Source organism: Toxorhynchites rutilus, chromosome 3 (genome assembly GCF_029784135.1).
Source record: "Toxorhynchites rutilus septentrionalis strain SRP chromosome 3, ASM2978413v1, whole genome shotgun sequence".
Lineage (NCBI taxonomy): Eukaryota > Metazoa > Arthropoda > Insecta > Diptera > Culicidae > Toxorhynchites > Toxorhynchites rutilus.
This window is the reverse complement of record NC_073746.1, coordinates 276,382,806-276,409,501: the sequence shown is the minus strand read 5'-3', so window position 1 is coordinate 276,409,501 and position 26,696 is coordinate 276,382,806. Positions and strand designations below refer to the sequence as shown.

Sequence of the window (26,696 nt, the reverse complement as noted above, 5' to 3'; positions counted from 1 at the left end):
GTTTCAGTTAGCTTCCATCAGTCGACGCTAAAACAAGAGAATAAAGAATTGTAATTAAAATAAAACGTTTTTCCTCACTCGCGGCTCGAATCCCACAGACTATTTGAAGCTCGATTCACCGAAACAAGTACAATGTGAATGATTTGCTACTGCCAAGCGTCATTCAGTGTGTTTATTGTGCAATTTTGTTGGTTCAGGTCAATCACGGAAAGCAACTACGAAGTGTACAGTCTATCCAAGCTTAAGCTCAGCTCAGGCTATACATGATAATAATATTTACCTGATTGGTCTAACTATGACATGTGTTTCTCTACATATTTCCCAACGAAAATATTGGCAGAATTAGTATAATATCAGTTTATTGTAAAATACGTGTTCACGTTAAAATTTACACTCTCGCTTCAAGTTTCATCCGTTTCACCGTCTAGATACTCATCGGTTACATTGTATTATGAATCTAGTCAACTATAAGTTACAACCTAATCATTAATGACTGATGTTTCATCTGTTTTAAAAATCCATCCGTGCACAAAGCTTTTCGTGCGCGTTTGTTTGTATTTATTTTATAAGGCGATCGTATCGATTCCGTAGAATATACCAGGCAAAGTGGTAAAATTTTTAATGGGACTGTATAAAAAATTTATCGAATAATACCCGAGTGTTCTTGTTTTTTTTTTTTGTTTTAACATTTTGTTTGTGAGGGTGTTGTTATGTAGCATCGTTAGTGCTTTTGCTGCATATGTGAATTCAATTTATATTATCTACTTCAAGGCTTTATATTCATATCTCAACCAGTTGGCACTAGCCAAAGACCTTTTACCGTCCTGCTTCGCGTTCGTTATGGGAAAAAAACTAGCCTAAATAAAATCTTGAATAGTTGAATTGTGCATTCAAGTTGGTTTCCCGCCCGCTTGAAACGTATTCTGTTCCATGTAAACACCATTTACCTTTGGTTCTGTGTCAAATAATTTGTATATTCTCTGCATAAGTATTTATTAAGTGTTGATTAAAAGTGCTATGTTTTTAAAAACACTGAAAAGGGCGCTGTTAAAAATTTCTGAAAAAAAAAGAATTCATATTCGCGATTGTTGCGAAGTGGATAAGAATAGAGCGAAAAGAGAATAACAAAGAAATAAATTAATAACGATTCTACTACAGCTACTTCAATGTGTTGTAACCATTTGAGCTTGGATTTCGCATTGAGCGAAAACTTTTGGGCGCGAAAAAAACAAAATAAAACCAAAGGTGAGTTTAAAATTTAGAACAAATCTCACTGCGGCGATTGTTCCGTGGACTCCTTGCGCAACTGATGTTTGTTGAAATTTCGAATGGCCTCTAGGAGGGCATTTCGAGGCTCAACCTCGGCCGGTGGCAGTTGCTTCTTCACGATTGCACCCCGAACGACAGGGGTGGTCAGTTTTGGAGCTAATGGTGGGGGTGGGGGTGGTGCGACGGGTTCTTGAACGGAAACGATGGCTGTTTGTGTGGATGGGAGTTCCACCACTGAGGATTGAGCGAGAATTTTATCCTTGAGACCAGTTCGGCGCAACGTGTTCTGGCCGAAGGGAAGTGCTGTTGCCTCAGCGGGTGCGGGTTTCTCTGGTCGACTTGGAACGGTTCTGAGAATGGCAGTAGAGACATTCGTAGATTCGATCATCGATGCGGGTCGTGTTGAGGGGGCTGAATCCGCCTCATCCATGGATTTGAAGCCCCGTACTATTGGCTGGAATTTGTTACAGCCTAAACTGAGTCTGTTGAAAGCCGGAGCTGCGGGAGTCGTGGACGTGCGAGAGAAGGTATCGTAGAAGTAGTGCTTTTCGGATGGTTTTTGGGCAACTGGGGGTGGTACAATGTTCTTCTTGTATTCAACGGCACGAACAATTGGTAGCCGATCCGGATTCGGAGTTGACACTGGTTCCAAGCGGTTCGCTTCCTGAGGTTGTGGTGAAAGGGAATGCGCTCCAGCAATTTTCAATGGCACATGTTCGCAAGAGTCCGGACGATTGATGCCGTTCTCGCTATCGATGGATGGCGCTGGAGTAGTATTAACATTAATTTTGGTTGTGTTATTTACATTTCTATAACCTCTGGGCAGCGTTGAACTTCCCCCGAATCGGTAGTCCCGATCGGATTTGATCGATACGTCAATCTTTGGACGCTCGTTCCAGGTGGTGAAATTGATGGTCGGTGGACCTTGGTACTTCCACTTCTTCTCATTGCTGTCACTAGCCCGAGTAATGCTGGTGACACTCACTCCTCCATTTGCCACGGTAGTGCTCGTAGTGGAAATATTAACAACCGTCGTTTGTGGATGTTTCACAACAGCTGCGGAGAGCTGCTTGTTCTGCAGCTTCTCGTCATCACTTTTAGACTCATTCGATGCGTCGACAATTCGCTCAATTATTATTTTCTCATCGGAGATTTTACTATTTCCCATTTCTTCAATCTCCTCGGTTTTAAGCGATACAATATTTTCCACCTGCTTGAATTCTTCCATCTCCTCGACCACTTTCTTGTCTTCGAATTCTTCAATTTTCCTCTCCACTATACTCTCGCGTCTGACCAAATTACTTCGAACCACCTCGCTTTTGAGCTGTACCAACGTGGAGATATCGGTGAAACTGTTCCTCTTGATAGCTGCCATCGGTAGAATCTCCCTCGCGTTTGGTTTCTCCGGTTTCTCCTGCGCCAGATTACTTTTGGATGTGTTCAATATATTTTTAATCACCTCCAAGCTCTGCAGTGAGGGCGAATCACAAATGCTCATCTCGCTGGTTGACTTCCGCCGCTGCATCTGCGCGAAACGATTCTCGAATTTTTGCGCTCCAATGAGCGAGATGTATGAAGTGCTCCGCGGCGTCAGACCCAATCCGTTGGTGGTCGTGCTGTTCAACGATTGCAAGTAATCCGAACGCGTCGAGTGAAACGAGTCCGATCGGTTGATGTTCCTCGGAGATTTGCCGAGAACACTGAGGCTACGACGCTTCACCGGACCGGCATCCCGTTTGTTGTTGTTAGCGGATGTGGTGTCTCCACTACCGGCCGAGTCATCCTCATCACTGCTCAACTTAAGGCGATGTATTGAATCCGCGGAGAACTTGCGTCGAATGATAACTTCGTTCTCATCCTCGCTTGCGGACTTCACCGTCTGCTCTTGCGTTTCCATACTCAACGCAACAGGTTTTAAGCTTAAAGGGTCTTCTGCGTTGCTCTGCTCGCTATAGGCAGATATTTGGAAGTTGCTCAAGTTGGTGGTGCAAGTTCCTGGAATTTCCGCTTCCTCTGGTTTCTTCCCATTCAAAACAGCCTTTACTCCACTATCTTCCTTAATAACCTGACACAACTCGCTGATTACATCGCTTTTATTAGAATCTATAAACGTTCTCCCATTCACCAGAGGCCTTGTTTCAACTGCTGAATGCGATCTTGAAACACTCCGCTTGGCGACCACCGTAGTATCATTTACCACCGTTTCCTCGTTCAATTTGGCACACTTCATAATATCACTCTCGTTCGATACCCATCCTTCTTTCTCCTCCACGCTCTCACGCTTACCATTTGACTGAAAATGGTCGCTTTCGATGGCTTCCTTCAAATCTTGCAGCTCACTCTCCTTCAGCTTCTCCCATCGCTTCTCCAGCGTTTGAAGCATACTTTCGCGTATCTCATTTCCCCCGCGGTATCCATCCTCCATGTCGGAGCTGATGAGAATTTCCGCGGTGGTAACACTACTAGTGCCACCCTCACTCTCGTTCAGTGTGACTGTTGGTGATGGGCAGGTTTGTTCCTCTTTCTCCACCAGAAGCTTCTCCCGGATGATCGGTCGAATGATCTCCGTCTCGGTCCCGGAATGGATCGTCATCCGATCGGTCACGCTCGTGGTGTTGTCAACAAAGGTCGACTGCAGGTCAAAATAGCGCTGCTTCTCGTCGTACTCGCTGGACTTGATGGATGAATCGGCGAATTTTGGTGGCGCCGGTAGCGTGTAGGTCCACTGTTCTTCCTCCTCTTCGATTTGCTCCTCCACCGAATGGCCTTTTTTCTCCGGAATTCTCATCTCTTTGCCTGTCTCGATGTTGTAAATTTTGACATCCTCGTCGGAACTGTTGCCGCCGTTCGAGAACCGCCGGTCCACTGCGCTCTCCTGGATGCTGGTTGGTTGTGGCGGCGGTACAATGTGAACTTTCGATGTGACCGGAGTCGATGGCTTGGGATCAACCTGCTGGTGCCCATTGGTGATTGGGGGCTTTTCAATGATTTTGATGGAAACTGTGGAGGCTCCGGTTGTGGGTTTACGTTCCATCTCTGGGGGAAGGCTGTTCGGCTGCTCGTTAGCTGCCGTTTGATCTACATTAAGCATTACTTTGGAGACGTTTTGAGGATGGACGGGGGATAGATTCGGCGACATGAGGTTGCTTTTCCCAGCATCCAAGTTGTTGTTGGTTATGTCTGAAAACGGAGACAGAAAAATCACAGATTTAGTCATCATTTAAAACTCATTTTAATAAATCTAATTATCGGATGTGGTATTCTACATTATTTTCGACCGCAAGCTCTATATCGTTATTGTTAGTTGATGTTCATCAAAGATATGGTGAATAGAATTTCAAGACTTTGTGAAATCGTAACCAATTGAGAAAAGTAACATAAAAATGGAATCTACATGCGATTTTACATAGAAAATCTATATACAGATCAGATTCGATTATATACAGACTCGATTATATATGATTCAATTATATACAATTTTAGACTCGATTATATTAAGTTCGATTTTTTTTCATGTTTCAAATATGACTTATTTCAAGCGAAAATGAAATATTTCCACGGTCAAGTGAAAATTAATTGGCTATTTTGACTACAGTGAAGTAAGAAACGAGATTTTGGTAGATTCAAGGTGAAGATTCACCCGGATTTGTTTGAAATGATATCGCAGCGAAATAAAAAAAAATAGAAGTTGGGCGTCAAAGAACGAGTTGTAGGGCGGTTTAGAGAGCTTTAAACAACTCTGGTCTCTCTTCAATTGTCGAGAGAGCTTTAATTTGGTCGATAGAAACAATAAAGTTTATTATGTACTAGCTGACTCGGTAAACTTCGTTTCGTCCAATATGAATTTTTTGTTATCAATACCTTCAAGCATTAACGTTTTGTTGTTAAGCGAACGTTCATGGGTCCAATCTTGAGTCCAAACTTCTATCAAAACTCGTCATTGTAATGTATTTTCAGACGTGAGGGGAAGGAGTGTCGAATCAACATAAAAACATTTCCTACCCCCTAAAACTCCACATGCCAAATTTGGTTCCACTTTCTTGCTTAGTTCTTGAGCTATGCAGAAATTTGTGTTTCGTTTGTATGGCAGCCCTCGTTAGGGAGAAGGAGTCTCGAGCTATCATAAAAACCTTCCCCGGCCCCGAAAACCCCTGCTCACAAACTTTCACGTCGATCGGTTCAGTAATTTCCGAATCCATAAGAATCAGAAAGACAAACCGAAAGACAGACAGAAATCCATATGTCCATGTTATCACATGTTAATAAGATTTTTTTTTAATATCCGGTATCCGGCCGGGTAGTGAGTCACTATCCGGTATCCGACCGGATAGCAAATATTGACCGGATAGTTACCGGATATCCGTTTCATCTCTAATATATATGCAGTAGGGTGGCAGCGAAAATCTTCATGCCAATTTGAAAAACCGACCATGTACATTTTGTTTATTGGCCCAAAAAAATGACCTGTGCAAAGTTTCAGCTCAATCGGATATGGTACAGAGGTGCCTCGAAGCGCTCAAAGTTCTGTTTCTTTGATCCTCGAAAATTTTCCAAGGAAGGAGTAAAGGAAATTTGGGAAATCGATTTTTTTTTCGATGCCGAATATCTTAAAAATGCATAAAACTTCGAGATTTAGTGTTTTCTTAAAAAACAGATTTCAAATTTCCAATGAAGCTTACAGTAAAACCTGTTTTTGTGCGGTTTTTTTTGTGCGATTTTTGTATGCGGTGTATGAAAAGAAGCATATTTGACGTAGTTATCGTCAATTTAGTTTTTTTCGATGGTTTATATGCAATTCAATGCGAAAAAAGCATATTTGCGTCTCCATTATCCACTTCTGAAATCATTCATCTCCCCTCATCAAATGCTCTAAGGTTTTCTAAGTTTTTGCATGATACGATTCTAGCAGCAACACGTTTCGACGTGCAACTAAAAGCACAAATCAGCCACGCGCAACCGAAAAGGCAAACTGTCCCATCGCAAAGCAGGGAAACAAAGGGAAATTGAACGGTGAATGGCGTGGGTTTGAGTTTTTTTAGGGGAAACTTTTTTATGCGGTCCCTATCTACCACACAAAAAAAGTTTTTTTCAAAATGTGTATCGAACACGATTTTTAAAGCTGCTGGTGAAGTTTTGCACGATTTTTTTATCCGACTTTTTTTGTGCGGTCCCTGTCTCCCGCATAAAAAAAGGTTTGCCTGTATCAATTAATTTCCCTCATTCAGATGTCGAATTTCAAATAATGATTCCATATCCAAATCTAATGTCACAAACATGAATTCCTGATTCAAATTCTTTACAAATTCAAATTCAAGATTTTGAATTCCAAATCCAAATGTTGAAATTCTGATTTGAAATCTGATTTCATATACGTTTTCGAAACCCTCAACTTCATCTATATTATTCACATTATATATAGGTAACCTCAACTCAAGGTACCAAATACTAAAGGGTCCACCTCATATTTAAAAAAAATATATCTAACAAATCCAATGTTGTGTTACCATTCAAGGTGAAAAAAAGGATCTTCGAAAACTTAAATAAATTGAGTGTTTTATTAGCTATGAAATATAGTGCATTCATATCTCACTTCTTCTCCGTCAAATATTTGTCTTACCTATCTCCTTGACCAGCTCATCCGGCTCGCTAAAGTTCGAATCCGTTTCCGAGATAATCGTATCGCTGTCTCTGGCACCGTTAGGTGTGGTCGCCGCCTTTAAGGGTGCCCTCGGTGACGGTGTTGGTACTATTGCTGCATCTGGCTGCTTTGTTCCGAGTGATACACTGCGTGGCGGTGGAGCGGGTGCTTTGGATTTTTTCGCTGAAAAGGATGAAAAGGAAGAAAAAATACACCGTCAACATTATTCACATCTGCCCTGCTGGCGTGGAGCACAATCAATTCGAACCGTTCGAATCGAGCCGCTTCCTGGGGGTGGGGTTTAGTTGCGGACCTTCTTGGAAGTCGCGGGGATCCTTCACCTCAGAAGAGTTGGAGGATGTACGCGAGTGGTTTACGGTGATATCCTGCATACTACTCCCGGTTCCGTTGAGCGACGCTCGCTGCAGATTGCCGCCATTCCGGTGGCTTTCGATCGTGGTGTTGCTACGGATTATGTACATCGACGTGGGTCTGTTCTTGAGCGTACTGTACGATGTGTTGGTGTTGATGATGTTATTCATTTCTTCAATGGTTTCGGTGTGGTGTCCTTTTCTGTTGATCTTATCCGAGCCGTTATAATCGGCGTTATTATTATTATTATTATTGTTGTTGCTGTGATGATTGTTGTTCACAACATCCGCGGTTTTCAACTCTTTGTTGTATAGATTGGGGGAGGAAACATGGAAGTTTTTTTGAGAGTAAGGTGGAAGCTGGGGTTCTTTGAATATGTGATCATCTTTACATGTTTCCAAAGGTGCTTTCTCTGGAATCGAGTTCTGACTGGGCGGCCGAGGTGCCATTCGTTTCTTCCTGGTCGGTGCTACCGGCGGATGATGCTGGTTACCGTTAACACCTCCTCTCGAGCTAGAACTCATCCCAGAAGAATCCATAGAGTTCAGGGAATTAGTCGAGCTATACGGACTAGTGGTTTTGAGCACCATCTTAGAGGTTCGACTCAAATCCGACGATGACACGGAACTCTCGCGGATGTTTTTCTGATGCAGCCGGAAAATATCGCTGGTGCTCAGCCGATACTCATTGTGTTGCAAATTTTCCAGCTCCTTCTTAGACACCAGTCGAATCTCGTTCAGCCCAACCTCCCCGATCGTTAGGTCTAGCTCGAATCCCTGCTGGTAGTCGGCCGGATGTCGGAAGAGATATTTCTGCGCATCTAGTTGCTTATCACTGCAAATCATATCCATCAGCGCGGAAAGTCGCGTCTTGGCCCCGATTCGGGCCACGTACAGCTGGTCCCGTGGCAGCAGTACCGTTATCCGGAAGGTTTGTTCGAACGGAGCGTTCGTCATGGCGGCCAGCGGGACAATCTTGTTGTACTGACTAGAGGTGTCCAGATTGGTCGTCGACCGGCTAAGGTTCGTAGTGGACTTCGAAACTGCGAGCAGAGAAAATGCGTTATAATGAGAAGTTCATTCCGAGTTACATCAGCGCACATTTACCTTCCTTGTTTCGTTTGCCAAGCAAACGGTTCAAAGTGGTTAGGCCGTTCATTTTGATGGTTTGAATGGTGAATGATCCAAAGCGTACAAAATCGGAGTTGATAGTGTCAGGGACTGATCGTTTGCCTTCACGTAATTAACATAATGTTCCTTCTAGCTGGCTTCTGTAATGAAAAAAGGATTAATTTTAAATATATTGATAATTCTTGAGGTGTGAATTTTATAATGTTCCATTATATAATCATCCTATATTATTATTTAAACCAGAAACCTAATGATAAAACATTGAAATAAGTTCAATTGGCATTGACAAAACAAAACTCTAAAATAAGCCTCCGCTTTCACATAAATATTTTTTTATTATTTCTTTCGTTCTATCAATCGTTAATCGTTAATCGTATACATGCTTATCTCATCGGTAAACTATACAATATCGCCTTCTCGGTGTAAGAAAATTTTCTTTGTTCCACTGTTCAGTTGAACCGTACAGAGGGACAGTTGATATGATAATTCCATTGCTGTGTTATAAATAACAAAATTAATGCAATGTTTTATATTGCAAGCCGCAGATCGTGTAGAAGACAAAAAACACAAAAATAATAATTTAGCCAAGAAACCCCATACACACAGAGAATCATATATACAGGGTTTTCCAACTTTAAATTCCGAAAGTAAATTGAAATAAAACACACTTAGAATTCGAATTTCGATGAAACTTTTATTTCAAATTAAAGTTTGGTTTATGCTATTATGTGTGAAATACAACATCATTCAAATGTCCACCTAGGGCTTCCTCGCACACCTTGATCTGGAAAACATAATTTTCGATGACTTTTCGCACATATGGGGCGGTATCTCGGTCATAACTTCACGAATGTTGTCTTTCAAATGTTCAAGAGTTTGCGGGAGTTGGCATAGACACGGTCTTTCGCATAACCCCACAAAAAAAGTCTAGCGGGTTCAAATCGCATGATCTGGACGGCCAATTGGCATCACCAAAACGCGGAATTATGCGTCCCTCAAATTTCGTTCGCAATATGGCCATGTTCGGTCGTGTTGTGTGACACGTGGCGCCATCCTGCTAAAACCACATGTCATCCGTATCCATATCTTCAATTTGTGGCAAAAAAAAATCGGTTAACATGCGGCCATAGCGCTCACCATTCACAGTTACCGTCTCGCCGTCCTCATTTTCAAAGAAATACGGCCCGATGACTCCACCAGACCATAATGCGCACCAAACAGTGACTTTTGGCGGATACAATGGCCTCTCAACAATCACGTGTGGATTTTCTGAGCCCCATATACGGAAATTTTGGGTGTTCACATAGCCACCGAGCTCGAAATGTGCCTCATCACTGAAGAAAATTTGATGCGAAAATTCAGCATTATGCTGCTGTTGTTCGTTCACCCAATCGACGTATGCCCGACGCATTCCATGGTCACCACGCTCTAATTTTTGTACCAGTTGGACTTTTTTATGGATGTAGGTGCAAGTCCAAATGCAAAATTCGCCACAATGATGTGTTTGACAAGCCCAATTGCTGAGCACGTCGTGGAATCGAAACATTCGGGTCATCCTCCACACTGGCAGCAACAGCAGCAATATTTTCGGCCGAACGCACATTACGATGATGCACAGGTTTCACAATATACGCTACGGATCCAGTTTGTTCGAATTTACGCACTACATTAGCGATTGTGTGCTCTGTAGGCCGTCCATGACGACCAAAATCCGTCCGTAATGTTCGAAAAACATTTGCCGGTTTTCATCATTTTTATAGTATAATTTAACAAAAATAACACGTTGTGCGATGCTAAAACGATCCATATTTTAAAATGGCAGACATTCAACTAACGATATGACGCTTTGGTTGACAGCTATGTCAAACGGTTGTCAGCGCAGGGCTGTATACTTTCGGAAGCCCGAAATGGAAAACCATGTACAATCGATAGTTATTATTTATTCTCTAACTTCCTAAAAATTATCCGCAGGGAAATAAATCTGTGGTCCTCATTCCTAAAGTGAAGACGTCAGTTTCTGCTGTGTCTGAAAAGAAACGAAACATTATGTCGCAATCTCCACCCCTATGTGATTCTCCTGGTAGCCAGCATTCATAAAAGTAATTTTCTAACTGTAAATTAGTTAACACATGAGACGAGATTAGTCAATAGAGAGGTCGATTCTGGACAAGTTTTCGGACCAATTGGTCAATTCTGAAGGGTTGCCAATAATATTTTAAAATACACTTCTACATAATGTACTCGTGGTAAATACTTTCAAACTAGTCTTCATGACAAAGTATAACAGAAAAATATAATTTGTTGAAAAATATGCATATAAGTCGTGCTTGTTTAGATTAACACTATCGAATAAAAGAAAGAAGAACCCGAGAAGAAGCAGAGTAATCAAATCCAACATCAGGAACAGGTGCGGTATCAATAGAAACAACCATTATTATTATTATCGGCATCGACAATAACAGTTTCATTAGTTCTTTTCAGAACTATTTTTCCAAAGTAGTGTTCGCTGTGGACGTGCAAGCTCAAGCGTCCAGAGGCACATTTTCACCGGAGAACCGTTGTGGTGCTACGGCAACGATTTTAGTAGAGAGTGCATTTAGCATTTTTGCATCCCACGCACGCGTTGATGTTGTTTTCATGCGTTGCCAAAGGTAGATTTGAGGTGATTGAAAAATTATGGAGTAATGGTTAGGGTGCCAATGAAAATGGTCATCTCTAATTTCAAAAAGTTACCTCATAAAAAATGTTCACCACCTCGAAAAAACAGCCTATGCAAACTATTAGCTCAATTAAGGCAGAGTGGCGCAAAGCGGTCAAAGTTTGAGTTTTTTGAAAATCGAAAAATCACCCAAGCATCAAAATTTTTTTTTTCGTTATATTTCTATCTACTCAGTTGAAAACCATTTCTGATCAGATAAAACTTTCCATGTTATGGCCTTTTCAGGAGAAGGTTCCTAATTATAGATACAACCTGTTTCGACATTGAATTTATGAGAAGAGATGCTTCGTGTGAAGGTGATTACATCAGGAGGGTCAAGGAGTCATAAGAGGAATCGAAAATCCATAATTTGAAAGAACGCGTTCTTGGATCGAAATTATTTCTATAGTATTGATAGAGAAAGATTCTGAGAGTCATGTATGAAATTGTACTCATGATACGATTTGCGATTAAATGCTCCTCTAATTTACTCCAAACTTTGAAAAGTCGACTGGAAAAAACGGCTAAACGTATCAATATGAATCGTTCACAGATATTTAGAGAATACACTAGGCTTAAAATTTGCCTTGAAACATTAGAACATACTATAAAAATAGTGTTTTATCACTTTTTTTCAATCGATGCGAAAAATTTATTATTTTTTTTCGTTAGAGTACCAAATTTCGCAGAATGCAGAATTTATTGGAGTTTTCAAAACTGTCTTTCGACTTACGGTGCGATAGTTGTTTATTGAATTATTCATCATCAAAGACGAAGGGGTAGTTTTCCATTCAAACTAAAATATCTCTGTGTGGGAAGGTCCTATAGGGACGTTCTTGGAACCAATTGAAAGCTGGTTGATAAGGTTAATTGGATTTGCGGTTGAGTTGGTTAGCAAAAAATTGTGTTAGCCCAGAGTATTCTTGAAAAAACGAAGAAAAATCTAATTTTCATTTCTTCCCGATATTTTTGCCCACTACACCTACACACCAAAATAAAAATATGTACGTAAAATATTATAATACCTGAAAGGTTTTTGCTTCCAAAATGATGGGCATCCTATGGATATGCGTTGTTTTTCCACGAAGTTAGTGATAACCAAAATTAGTGATAACCAATTTAAATTACGACTGATTTTTAAAAAGGGCGTTTTCAAAATCATTGATCTTTCTTTGAAAATATGGTAACTCAAAATCCAGATGTCTGATTAAAATATGATGTTTAACAAAGTTGTTGAAAAATCAATTGACTATTTAGAAAAAACATCATTTAAAATACACTGTCAAACAATCTTACTCCAAACTTTAATGGAATATTTAAAAAACTTTTATATTTCAAAACAGCCCTCTCGATATTTTTTTGTAAATTTTTATTGGAAAACCTTCTAGTTTAACAAAGTTTGACTATAGTGGTGCCGTGTCGAACTCACCAAAACTAAAATATGAATTTTTGAAATTATGAAATTTCAATACTTTGTGAAATTGTAACCAAAAAGTAATGTGAAAAATAGAATCTACATACGATTCAATATGAAAAACTATATATAACGTTTTATCCTAGGACTAACCGTTCTCGAGACATAACCATTTCTTATAATGAAAATAGTTTTAGTAACATGTTGGAATCTCAGTCGTAGTGTGCAGCAGCAGTATACATTTTCTGATATTCCACGAACATAATTTTTATTAGTTTAAATTGACGATTATGAAATTATGATTACGATATTGAAAGAAAGATCAATGATTTTGAATACGCTCTTTTGAAAAATCAGTCGTAATTTAAGTTGGTCAGATTATTATGAAAATTGTGATTTTAGGTAGTATCCATCATGAGTACCAAGATTCGAAAAAATCGGAGAGGGTCGGGTCAGCGACTGGACGATTTGACGTGGAATTTTTCAATAGTATAATTATAGCTCAATTATTTTCCTTCTGGTTGATGCTTTTAGGCCATATTTTTCCTTGGCGAAGAAACTTTAACCAGATGGGAAATCGAACCAACCCCACGAGATGTGCCATAAGCACTAACACACTATCTACTTGATTACGGATGTCACTTCGTGATTAAGTGATTATCGTTGCCTGTGGGAGACATCATTAAAGATGGTTTGATTTATTTGCTCAATCGGTCTGATGTCAAACGACTTCCTGGATAGCTGCAATAAGCAAAATGGTTGGGATAGTGTAAAGCGAAATAAGTTATAATATGGAACGACGATCGAGAAGTAATTACTGGCAAGGGCCCTCGAAATGTCAAATGAGGAAACATCGCTTCGAAAGATGAATATAGTTAAATGAGGCGTGTAAAATAAAATGTTTGGAATAGTGCAGTCCCAGTGATGGAGTCAATAATTCTTGAATTACCTCCCCTAACAAATGGTCGTAACTCGTGTTCTTACCGTGTGTCAATCAATTATGAACACAAAGAAAAACAAAACTTTTCGAACATAGATGGCCAATCATCATAAGCCCGAACAGAATGATAGTGATTGATTCAGATACAACACACCCTTATCGTGTCAGCGCCCTTCGATTGCGATGATACTGCGAACAATATATAGAGTATCTAAATAATGATCAAAAGCTTTCGCCAATATTTATTCGATCAGTCGATTCCATCGAAAATAAATCACGACCGATGATTAATCAGTCTGAACAAACAAGGTAAGTGTAAACGACAAAATTTTCGACGTAAATGCGGAATTTTTCATACAAACCACTTATCTGCAGCATTACGTTGGACTCTTATCAGCGCCCTCTTTCAACAATCTGTTTTGCACACAATTGAAAAAAAATGTGATAACGGCAAACTTAAAGATATCATCCACCTTTTGCCGAGCAGGTACACACCGGCGCAGATTAAATTTCAACCGGATTAGCAGCTGACCTTCTTCCGTTTTCTCCTAACCTCGCCAACGCGTATATGTTGCTAATAGGGAAGACCCTACGCTTTGAATGGAGATAATCACGGTTCGAGGTTCCGTTCACAGGTTGATGTTCACAACGGCGCACCGGGCCGATAACAATCGCACTCGGAGCACTTCGAAGCAACAGCAAACAGCAGTTCAAGTACACACGTGACTGCGGCAATGAGAGGAAAAATCTCGAGTTACCACCTTCCGTTGGGGGGGTTTAGTTTTTCACCACACCGTGCTTCAGTGTTCCTCTCAGGCCTTTGAAGGTCATAATAATACAATTCGATTCGCGCCGTGTCACGGTCACCACAACACTCCCACGCACACAAATTCCAAACAGGGCAGCAGCTACGTGATTGGGAACCGAAAAATGGCAAACTTTGATCCCGGAGGGGGTGGGGCCTTGACTTTTGATGTTTCCACACCTTTGGCAGGCAGGTTGGTTAGGTTTGGGGTTCGAAGCCGCCAGCGGCAGCCAATACTCCCACGCGCAAAACCGTATTATCACTGGCGAAGCAATAAGGCAAACTGAAACAAAAGTTGGCTTTGCGTGCGTCTGATAGCTGCCGATAGAGAGACCGGAGTCGGGCAATGAGGGTACAAGTGGCTATTGTTGCCAAACAAATAAAAAAAAACAAATATGGAGATCTTCTCACCAAAACACGAGAGCTTGGCTGATAGTGAGAGCAAATTTTGGTTGGAGTTAGAGTGCGCCAACTGATTGTGACTGGCAGTAAATGGTTCAATTAGTGCATACGTTCCTGGAATGGTCACTCGTCTTGGGAGGAAAACTTACCAGGTGTAGGTATTTCGCAACAAGGAAAGTAATTAAGGTGGTGAAGCTAGGAAATGATTGGCGGCGATTGGAAAACGAGTCACGGACGATGTAGCTGGACTTGTCGATGGTTGTAATTTGTTTACAGAACATTGCTGAAAGCATACATCGAAAACTCAAATATACACCATTGGAAGCAATCAGGGCTGCTAATAGTGAGATTAACATAAATTCCTGTTTATGTACAAGCAATAATAATAATTACTGGAACAAATAAAACATCATCATTTTCTTTCAATATATTGGCATAAGGGTGACCGAGTTTTCACCCCCAAACTTAACATTGGGTAATTTTTTCATCATACTGATCGGCGATGTTTGTTCCAATTAATTATGCAAGAAAAAAACATTTACAAAACACGGGTGAAAGCATTTTTTAATTGAAAGATAAGAGATTGAAAATAGTTGAACAATAATTTGTACCACTTTTTTGGTGTTCTAGTGGTGCAACCAATAATAACATCAAACGATGTTTGTGCATGAACAAGTCACGACTTTAAATCATAAACTATGTCACGAAAATCTAATGTTGTAAAAATCATTACATTAGTGCTAGGGACGCCGCATGAGGTTCTCAAATCACAGTTCATTCTATATCAGCATCTACAGTGGTCGGTTCTGTAATAGTTTGGCAGTAGTTTGTTTTGAAAATATTTATCTTCCAATGGTGAACATGGTTAACGAGACGTTGTTCGTCTGCCAATGTTTTGTTCATCAAAAGTTGTGAGTGATGAAAGCCGAGTGGAGAAAATTTGTTTTGGACATTCACGTCAAAAATTTGGCTTGGTTAGGTAAAAAATTATTGAAAGAGGGGTGGTTTCTATAACGTGGTTCCCCTGCGATTATCATGGAAAATAATTGTTAGTGAGGAGGAGTAATAATCAGGATTCACTGTGGTATGTGATGTGATTTTGTGAACGCGAAACCTCAACGTATCGACGAAATAAAATCCCGAATCGAATGTATTTTAATACGCGTCGGCGGAGAGTAACCTATAGCGGCAACCGGGACAATTCCTCTATTATCGATATGTTGAAAACAGGTGTCAATAATTTACCGGCGATGCGGCGACGGGACGTGAACTTCTGTGCAATAAAACGAACGATATATTAGGCTGTCAAAAAAGTCCTGTGGTATTTCCGCGAGGTTTCGTTTTAAGCGCGTAGTTCTAGTTGTATTCATTGTATCGAGTCATACTATAGTTTGTTGGAAAGGTATTTTTGCGCGCTATAATATAGTCCTTGACAGTGTTTTTTTTTGGTAAGTCGTTCGTGAGTTATAGTGTCGCAAATATGGAGCAAAATAAACAGAAAATCCGACATATTTTACAGCACTACTATGACAAAGGCAAAAATGCATCTCAAGCTGCCAATAAAATTTGTGCAGTTTATGGACCCGATACAGTTTCCATTTCCACCGCACAACGATGGTTTCAACGTTTTCGTTCTGGTGTAGAGGTCGTCGAAGATGCGCCACGCTCCGGAAGGCCTGTCGTCGAAAATTGCGACAAAATCGCTGAATTAGCCGAGAAAGACCGGCATAGTAGCAGTCGTAGCATCGGCCAAGAGCTGGGGATAAGTCATCAAACCGTTATTAACCATTTGAAGAAGCTTGGATTCACAAAGAAGCTCGATGTATGGGTGCCACACACGTTGACGCAAAAATACATCTTTGACCGTATCGACGCATGTGAATCGCTGCTGAATCGCAACAAAATCGACCCGTTCCTGAAGCGGATGGTGACTGACGATGAAAATTGGGTCACTTACGACAACGTGAAGCGCAAACGGTCGTGGTCGAAGTCCGCTGAAGCGGCTCAGACGGTGGCCAAGCCTTTATTAACGGCCAGGAAGGTTCTGCTGTGTGTTTGGTGGGATTGTCAAGGAATAATCTATTATGAGCTGCTTTCCTATGGCCAAACGCTCAATTCGGACCTGTACTGCCAACAATTGGACCGCTTGAAGGTATCACTCATGAAGAAGAGGCCATCTTTGATAAACAGAGGCCGCATTGTCTTCCATCAGGACAACGCCAGGCCACACACTTCTTTGGTGACGCGCCAGATGCTCCGGGAGCTCGGATGGGAGGTTCTTTTGCATCCGCCGTATAGTCCGGACCTTGCACCAAGTGACTACCACCTGTTTTTGTCCATGGCGAACGAGCTAGGTAGTCAGAAGTCAGAAGAAGAAGCCACAAAAGAGGCCTGTGAAAATTGGCTATCCGAGTTTTTTGCCAATAAGGAAGCGAGCTTCTATAACAGGGGTATTATGAAGTTGGCATCTCGTTGGGAACAAGTCATCGAACAAAACGGCGCATATTTGACTTAAAACAGATGATTGTAACTAATTTTATGAACAAATGAAAATTCAAAAAAAATACCGCAGGACTTTTCTGACAGCCTAATATTTCATGTTTCACTGCACGTAGGACTTCCATCAGTTTCTACATATTTCATCACGTGGCGGCGAAAGATATTGTTAGTAAATGAGATTCTTCAATTAATTCTCCTCTATTCTATATTTTCCTTTTCAACCAACACCTCTATTTTCGTTATGGGAATAATAATCCTGCTAATTGTATAGCAGGATGGATCGTGAATCGTCGCGTATAGACCTCTGGCCAATGATATAGAATATTTCATAAATTGGCGGCGTCAGATAACCTATGGAACAACCAAGAAAACTCTGCAGTAAAACGAACCGGCGACATATTCGGCGACTAATTGCGATTAGAACTCGCGTCAATGCATGAAAAATTTCATAACCCGTCGGCGGAAGATGTGCCGCTAGGGAAGGCAACGGAGAAGAAAGGGAACTCTGGTACGATAAATCGAACCGGTTGTTTGTTACATGACTCAAAGCGTCAATTTAGAGTATATTTCATTATGCGGCGGCGGATATAGAGATTGTAAACCTTGAAATTTGAACGTCCACGCAACGGTATCATTCCTTCATCAATTGAGATTTTTTGACATAGATTAAAATTTTCTTTAAACTTTTTGGTAAAAAAAAACTTATATCGGCTGCACTTTAAAAAGTCAGTCGATATTGTCCGGTTTATCGACGGTTGAGGGACATCGTTTTGCGGAATATCGGTGTGAGCATCAACGGATTCGTTGACCAACAATCATCAATCCATGATTTTTTTACGATACCCATAATTTTAGCAAGTCTAAACCATTTTCTAAGTTCGAACGCCGTAACGTCGACAAATATGGCATTTCTTTTATCATGTTTCCTATTGCAATTTTGACTTTAGTACTTGTTGATTTCATTGCTTATATATTCAAAAAGATCGTTCCCAATATATAATCCTACGATATCCTCGACGCTCTGTGTATCTTCGGGAAATATGTTTGGACCCGGAGATCCTTAAATTTTTTTTACTGTTTCTCGGTAAATCAAAAATCAATGTTTCTAAAGCTCATTACATGATTCAATAAGATATGTGGATTTGTTCAAGTTTTTAACCCGTGCTTGAATATGTCATTGACTATCGTAAATAAAATTACACAGAAAACTTGTCCTTTTAAAATAACGCTGGACAAAACACAAAAATGCTTAGCAGGAATAGGAGCATATGAGACGAGACGAGACGAAGTAATTATTAAGATTCTCTAAGATTCAAAATTCTAATTCGCATTACAGATCTAAGGTTCCAGATTTAATGCACCGATTACAAATTACAAGAGGCAAAAGTATAGATTCGCAAATTCATATATCCGACTCACGCCTAATATGAAGATTTATGACTTCACATCAGACATTCGTGGACTCAAATCTCAATTCTATCAATATATCTAAAAATCACATTCAAAATTCATGATTTCAAACCACAAATCACAGATTCCAAACTCCGAACCCAAAAAGATTCATAATTAAGGTTCACATTCAGCTTCCAGATTCAATATTCCTGAATCCAGATGTCCTACCCGTTCGATTTTGGCAAAACGCCCAAAAATCTCATGATGCAAAAATTGAACCATGGAAACGTAAAAACATGTAAACTTGCGGAGGTCCGTCCCGAGATTCCCTGAGTTCGAACATAGAAATTATGAATTGCACGATTCGATTTCGACTATGTGCCAAAATTTTCATCTAACAAAATCGAACTGCAGCAAAATCGACCGGCGATGTACTTATTTCCTAATTTTGAGTTCATATTTTAGGTTCTGGTTCTAGATTTAGAATCGAGGCTACATTCTACCGTTCCAGATTTAGATTCAGGTTCACATTTACAGATGAAGGACACTGAATACTTACATTTCCCGCATTCCCTATTCCCTATTCTGGATTTCAGGAAATATTTTCTACAGAACCCAAACTCCAGAACAGAGTTTGTCTCCTTTCGGCACTTTATTCTCTATTCTTTATTCTTTATTCTTTATTCTTTATTCTTTATTCTTTATTCTTTATTCTTTATTCTTTATTCTTTATTCTTTATTCTTTATTCTTTATTCTTTATTCTTTATTCTTTATTCTTTATTCTTTATTCTTTATTCTTTATTCTTTATTCTTTATTCTTTATTCTTTATTCTTTATTCTTTATTCTTTATTCTTTATTCTTTATTCTTTATTCTTTATTCTTTATTCTTTATTCTTTATTCTTTATTCTTTATTCTTTATTCTTTATTCTTTATTCTTTATTCTTTATTCTTTATTCTTTATTCTTTATTCTTTATTCTTTATTCTTTATTCTTTATTCTTTATTCTTTATTCTTTATTCTTTATTCTTTATTCTTTATTCTTTATTCTTTATTCTTTATTCTTTATTCTTTATTCTTTATTCTTTATTCTTTATTCTTTATTCTTTATTCTTTATTCTTTATTCTTTATTCTTTATTCTTTATTCTTTATTCTTTATTCTTTATTCTTTATTCTTTATTCTTTATTCTTTATTCTTTATTCTTTATTCTTTATTCTTTATTCTTTATTCTTTATTCTTTATTCTTTATTCTTTATTCTTTATTCTTTATTCTTTATTCTTTATTCTTTATTCTTTATTCTTTATTCTTTATTCTTTATTCTTTATTCTTTATTCTTTATTCTTTATTCTTTATTCTTTATTCTTTATTCTTTATTCTTTATTCTTTATTCTTTATTCTTTATTCTTTATTCTTTATTCTTTATTCTTTATTCTTTATTCTTTATTCTTTATTCTTTATTCTTTATTCTTTATTCTTTATTCTTTATTCTTTATTCTTTATTCTTTATTCTTTATTCTTTATTCTTTATTCTTTATTCTTTATTCTTTATTCTTTATTCTTTATTCTTTATTCTTTATTCTTTATTCTTTATTCTTTATTCTTTATTCTTTATTCTTTATTCTTTATTCTTTATTCTTTATTCTTTATTCTTTATTCTTTATTCTTTATTCTTTATTCTTTATTCTTTATTCTTTATTCTTTATTCTTTATTCTTTATTCTTTATTCTTTATTCTTTATTCTTTATTCTTTATTCTTTATTCTTTATTCTTTATTCTTTATTCTTTATTCTTTATTCTTTATTCTTTATTCTTTATTCTTTATTCTTTATTCTTTATTCTTTATTCTTTATTCTTTATTCTTTATTCTTTATTCTTTATTCTTTATTCTTTATTCTTTATTCTTTATTCTTTATTCTTTATTCTTTATTCTTTATTCTTTATTCTTTATTCTTTATTCTTTATTCTTTATTCTTTATTCTTTATTCTTTATTCTTTATTCTTTATTCTTTATTCTTTATTCTTTATTCTTTATTCTTTATTCTTTATTCTTTATTCTTTATTCTTTATTCTTTATTCTTTATTCTTTATTCTTTATTCTTTATTCTTTATTCTTTATTCTTTATTCTTTATTCTTTATTCTTTATTCTTTATTCTTTATTCTTTATTCTTTATTCTTTATTCTTTATTCTTTATTCTTTATTCTTTATTCTTTATTCTTTATTCTTTATTCTTTATTCTTTATTCTTTATTCTTTATTCTTTATTCTTTATTCTTTATTCTTTATTCTTTATTCTTTATTCTTTATTCTTTATTCTTTATTCTTTATTCTTTATTCTTTATTCTTTATTCTTTATTCTTTATTCTTTATTCTTTATTCTTTATTCTTTATTCTTTATTCTTTATTCTTTATTCTTTATTCTTTATTCTTTATTCTTTATTCTTTATTCTTTATTCTTTATTCTTTATTCTTTATTCTTTATTCTTTATTCTTTATTCTTTATTCTTTATTCTTTATTCTTTATTCTTTATTCTTTATTCTTTATTCTTTATTCTTTATTCTTTATTCTTTATTCTTTATTCTTTATTCTTTATTCTTTATTCTTTATTCTTTATTCTTTATTCTTTATTCTTTATTCTTTATTCTTTATTCTTTATTCTTTATTCTTTATTCTTTATTCTTTATTCTTTATTCTTTATTCTTTATTCTTTATTCTTTATTCTTTATTCTTTATTCTTTATTCTTTATTCTTTATTCTTTATTCTTTATTCTTTATTCTTTATTCTTTATTCTTTATTCTTTATTCTTTATTCTTTATTCTTTATTCTTTATTCTTTATTCTTTATTCTTTATTCTTTATTCTTTATTCTTTATTCTTTATTCTTTATTCTTTATTCTTTATTCTTTATTCTTTATTCTTTATTCTTTATTCTTTATTCTTTATTCTTTATTCTTTATTCTTTATTCTTTATTCTTTATTCTTTATTCTTTATTCTTTATTCTTTATTCTTTATTCTTTATTCTTTATTCTTTATTCTTTATTCTTTATTCTTTATTCTTTATTCTTTATTCTTTATTCTTTATTCTTTATTCTTTATTCTTTATTCTTTATTCTTTATTCTTTATTCTTTATTCTTTATTCTTTATTCTTTATTCTTTATTCTTTATTCTTTATTCTTTATTCTTTATTCTTTATTCTTTATTCTTTATTCTTTATTCTTTATTCTTTATTCTTTATTCTTTATTCTTTATTCTTTATTCTTTATTCTTTATTCTTTATTCTTTATTCTTTATTCTTTATTCTTTATTCTTTATTCTTTATTCTTTATTCTTTATTCTTTATTCTTTATTCTTTATTCTTTATTCTTTATTCTTTATTCTTTATTCTTTATTCTTTATTCTTTATTCTTTATTCTTTATTCTTTATTCTTTATTCTTTATTCTTTATTCTTTATTCTTTATTCTTTATTCTTTATTCTTTATTCTTTATTCTTTATTCTTTATTCTTTATTCTTTATTCTTTATTCTTTATTCTTTATTCTTTATTCTTTATTCTTTATTCTTTATTCTTTATTCTTTATTCTTTATTCTTTATTCTTTATTCTTTATTCTTTATTCTTTATTCTTTATTCTTTATTCTTTATTCTTTATTCTTTATTCTTTATTCTTTATTCTTTATTCTTTATTCTTTATTCTTTATTCTTTATTCTTTATTCTTTATTCTTTATTCTTTATTCTTTATTCTTTATTCTTTATTCTTTATTCTTTATTCTTTATTCTTTATTCTTTATTCTTTATTCTTTATTCTTTATTCTTTATTCTTTATTCTCTATTCTTTATTCTCTATTCTTTATTCTTTATTCTTTATTCTCTATTCTTTATTCTCTATTCTTTATTCTTTATTCTTTATTCTCTATTCTTTATTCTCTATTCTCTATTCTGTATTCTTTATTCTCCATTCTTTATTCTCTATTCTTTATTCTCTATTCTTTATTCTCTATTCTTTATTCTTTATTCTCTATTCTTTATTCTTTATTCTTTATTCTCTATTCTTTATTCTCTATTCTTTATTCTTTATTCTCTATTCTTTTTTCTCTATTCTTTATTCTTTATTCTCTATTCTTTATTCTCTATTCTTTATTCTTTATTCTTTATTCTCTATTCTTTATTCTCTATTCTCTATTCTTTATTCGTTATTCTCCATTCTTTATTCTCTATTCTTTATTCTCTATTCTTTATTCTCTATTCTTTATTCTCTATTCTTTATTCTTTATTCTTTATTCTTTATTCTTTATTCTTTATTCTTTATTCTTTATTCTTTATTCTTTATTCTTTATTCTTTATTCTTTATTCTTTATTCTTTATTCTTTATTCTTTATTCTTTATTCTTTATTCTCTATTCTTTATTCATTATTCTCTTTTCTTTATTCTTTATTCTCTATTCTCTATTCTTTATTTTCTATTCTTTATTCTCTATTCTTAATTCTCTATTCTTTATTCTCTATTCTTTATTCTCTATTCTTTATTCTTTATTCTTTATTCTCTATTCTTTATTCTCTATTCTTTATTCTTTATTCTCTATTCTTTATTCTTTATTCTTTATTCTTTATTCTTTATTCTCTATTTTTTATTCTCTATTCTCTATTCTTTATTCTTTATTCTCTATTCTTTATTCTATATTCTTTATTCTTTATTCTTTATTCTCTATTCTTTATTCTCTATTCTTTATTCTCTATTCTTTATTCTCTATTCTTTATTCTCTATTCTTTATTCTCTATTCTTTATTCTCTATTCTTTATTCTCTATTCTTTATTCTCTATTCTTTATTCTCTATTCTTTATTCTCTATTCTTTATTCTTTATTCTTTATTATCTATTCTTTATTCTCTATTCTTTATTCTCTATTCTTTATTCTCTATTCTTTATTCTCTATTCTTTATTCTTTATTCTTTATTCTCTATTCTTTATTCTCTATTCTTTATTCTCTATTCTTTATTCTCTATTCTTTATTCTCTATTCTTTATTCTCTATTCTTTATTCTCTATTCTTTATTCTCTATTCTTTATTCTCTATTCTTTATTCTCTATTCTTTATTCTCTATTCTTTATTCTCTATTCTTTATTCTCTATTCTTTATTCTCTATTATTTATTCTCTATTCTTTATTCTCTATTCTTTATTCTCTATTCTTTATTCTCTATTCTTTATTCTCTATTCTTTATTCTCTATTCTTTATTCTCTATTCTTTATTCTCTATTCTTTATTCTCTATTCTTTATTCTCTATTCTTTATTCTCTATTCTTTATTCTCTATTCTTTATTCTCTATTCTTTATTCTTTATTCTCTATTCTTTATTCTCTATTCTTTTATTCTCTATTCTTTATTCTCTATTCTTTATTCTCTATTCTTTATTCTTTCGGCACTTTATTCTGACTTTTTTTTCTATATGTTGCAGATGTACTGGTGAGAGCAATTGAATTTTCTTGCGGCATCCCGTTGGCTCAGTGAATCCTTGTTGAAGGCACGAGAAAGAAAACGAAGAACTTTTGCGTCCATAATTTTAGCTGGTCTTCAACTATCTTGCTTAAGATAGTTGTTGGTGATCTTAAGATATGGTAGCTATAGTACAGTCGAAGCCGCAACATTTTCGCTTTTAAATCGTATAGTATACATCAAAAACATCGCTTCAGTGTGAGGAATCAAGAACAAAATTTTCCTTATCCTTCGTGCACACTCCGTTCGCTTCACGTTCACTAACGAAAAAAGCCTACACGAAGAAGAAATATTTTCTTTATTGTAAAGAGCAGCGGAGTAATTGAGCAACGATTCGCCAATGACAGTGACTTCGTAAGCTCTTGATCCAGAGTCCAAATTTAGGTCGAAAACTGAGATGCCAATTTCCGAATTCAATGTTTCAGAGTCTAGATTTTGGATATGAATTTCAGACATCGAATTGACGGTCTTATTATATTAACTCTTTGCGGTCGTATGGCTTCTCTCAATCACCACAGTAAGGAACCATACTTATCTTTTATTTTAACCCCTTCGCGTACAACATCGAGTCTCACTCGTGGTGTACTTGCAATTTCTTGCCATATTTTAACTAAATCAGATCAGAAAGTAGAAGCCAGTAGAAGCTAAATGATTTTGTCATGTGAAAAAAATAAACTCCTCAGGGTCCAGTATTGTTTTCAATTTGTTGGTATTTGCATACAAAGCATTCTAAGCGAAACAAAATCTATCGATGTTAGGAGATTGCTAATTATTTAATAAATAAATTGAAAAATGACCGTGTTCACTACGCTATTATGCATAATTTTGTCGTCAGAACCTCGAAACGATACAGCTGGGAACTGTTCCTGCGCAGATCCGATCCGCGCGTCTCAGCATCCATCATCACTTTGGTGTCAAAGCCAAATTAGGAAATCTTTTTCGCGGAATATATCAACCAAACAACCTTCTCAGCGTTCGAATGAGCCGCCGGTTTAAATTATTCATTATTTTGAACTTGACTTTTGGAACGGACCGGATCTCTTGAACCATCTGTGTGTATTATGTTTCAATATTGATGGTGGATTGAATTGGAGGAAAACAAACATGCCAGTTTTCTTGGGAACTTTCGATCGTCTGAAAACGTGTTCCGCGACAGATTTAAGGTGTATTTTGAATCACAAAAGCCAACGGCAGTTATTGGCCATTGTTTTCGGATGGCTCGGGGGTGTGCTAAAAGAATCAAACACACCCTGAATACTCTGGTATTTCAAGTTCAATGTTTTATGTGGCTCTTTACGATGCTGTTATGGTTGTATTGCGGGGGTGAAACAAATGGTCATAAAGTCAACTGTGCCATGGACCCGATGATGCGCACAATGTGTGCTGTTTATCAAACTTTGAAAAATGATAAAGCCGGATCAACACAATGGAACTTTTGTCATTGGGCGGCATTTGGCGGCAAGTGGCACAATAATCAATCCGAAAATGTTCTTCATTTTTTGGGAATTACGTCGCAGAAAATCCAATCATGAACAACAATAAAGTGGCGCCTAAATTCAGTGACACCTGGAGACCGCGTGATACATTCTTCCATTCGATTCATATCTAGTCTATATTTAGCTTTGATACATTGTTCACAAACCCCATTCGGAGGAATGAAACTCGCTGTTAACCGAATCGGAAGATGAACAATATGAGTTTGTGTGTAAAATGAGTTTGCTTAGGTTACATTTTGAAAGTAATGATAGTAAATGAGATTCCATTCGGGGAAAAAAAATAACAAACGAAATCGATGATTTGTTGTACGACCTAATGAGCTCGATGATCTACAATAACAACAACGAATAATTTGGGGCTTCTCAGCAATTCACTACCTCGACCCGAAATCGAACGTGACAATGGAGCGTCAATCACAGATCGTGTCAGGTAAGCGGAAACAATCATTGACGTAACATCATATGCGAATGTGTAATATACAGATGAAGATGTGATTATTTCCCACAGTACCATCAGCACATAAACAAAATTCCGAACGTTTGCCACTTTCTGATGACGAGGGAGAACGTCTCCGTATCGTATAATGCAATGATTGTTTTGGAAATAATGTATATTTTGGATTTAAATGAAATAAGTCAACTGTATTCTGCAGAGAACCACCCACTCTTCCCTAATGTAGAGCACAGAATGGAAACGGAATCCATCATCGGAGCAAGTTCACATTACAAGACTCTCTGAGGGCTGCCTTAGACACTAAGATGAATCTATTACATAGATCACCACCCACGTCCCTCGAGCTGCTAGCTAACGAAAGCGTTCGTTGTCGGTCATGATGTGCACGTGTTATTTTTTGTCGATTAAGAGCTCTTTATCACCGTATGCGCTTCAACCACATCGAGAGCTAAAGATGATATTCACATGGAACACTGTACGGCAGTCTTCTGTGTTTCACGTAAAACACGGCGTACGAGATGAACAATGTTCACGCTGCTCTCGCAGTTTTGTGTTTGTAGCCAAACATGATTTTTTCGTATCTTATGTTTGAAAATGTGACATGTTTGTTTCACATGTTCAAACATCATGTACAGTTTCTCTTGTATTTCCACCCAAGCAACGGAAATGTGCAGAGTAAAAGATGCAAATTAGACA

General features: G+C 36.0%; 1 protein-coding gene across 5 annotated transcripts in view; it reads right to left on the bottom strand.

Moving 5' to 3' along the window:
• Window positions 1-342: 342 nt before the first annotated feature.
• Window positions 343-26,696, bottom strand: part of LOC129777932 (probable serine/threonine-protein kinase nek3) — a 197,878-nt gene continuing 171,524 nt past the window's right edge. For 2 of the 5 annotated variants that reach the window (XM_055784524.1, XM_055784526.1), the window contains 4 exons: window positions 8,386-8,549; window positions 7,176-8,321; window positions 6,887-7,090; window positions 343-4,449 (listed from right to left, as the gene is read on the bottom strand). In XM_055784524.1, the coding sequence (XP_055640499.1) occupies window positions 1,271-4,449; window positions 6,887-7,090; window positions 7,176-8,321; window positions 8,386-8,437 (4,581 nt within the window). In that variant the 5' untranslated portion in view covers window positions 8,438-8,549 and the 3' untranslated portion in view covers window positions 343-1,270. Of the gene's footprint in view, window positions 4,450-6,886; window positions 7,091-7,175; window positions 8,322-8,385; window positions 8,550-13,823; window positions 13,975-14,346; window positions 16,260-26,696 lie in introns of those variants that run through there. The other 3 variants (XM_055784528.1, XM_055784527.1, XM_055784529.1) reach the window with 3 other exon arrangements.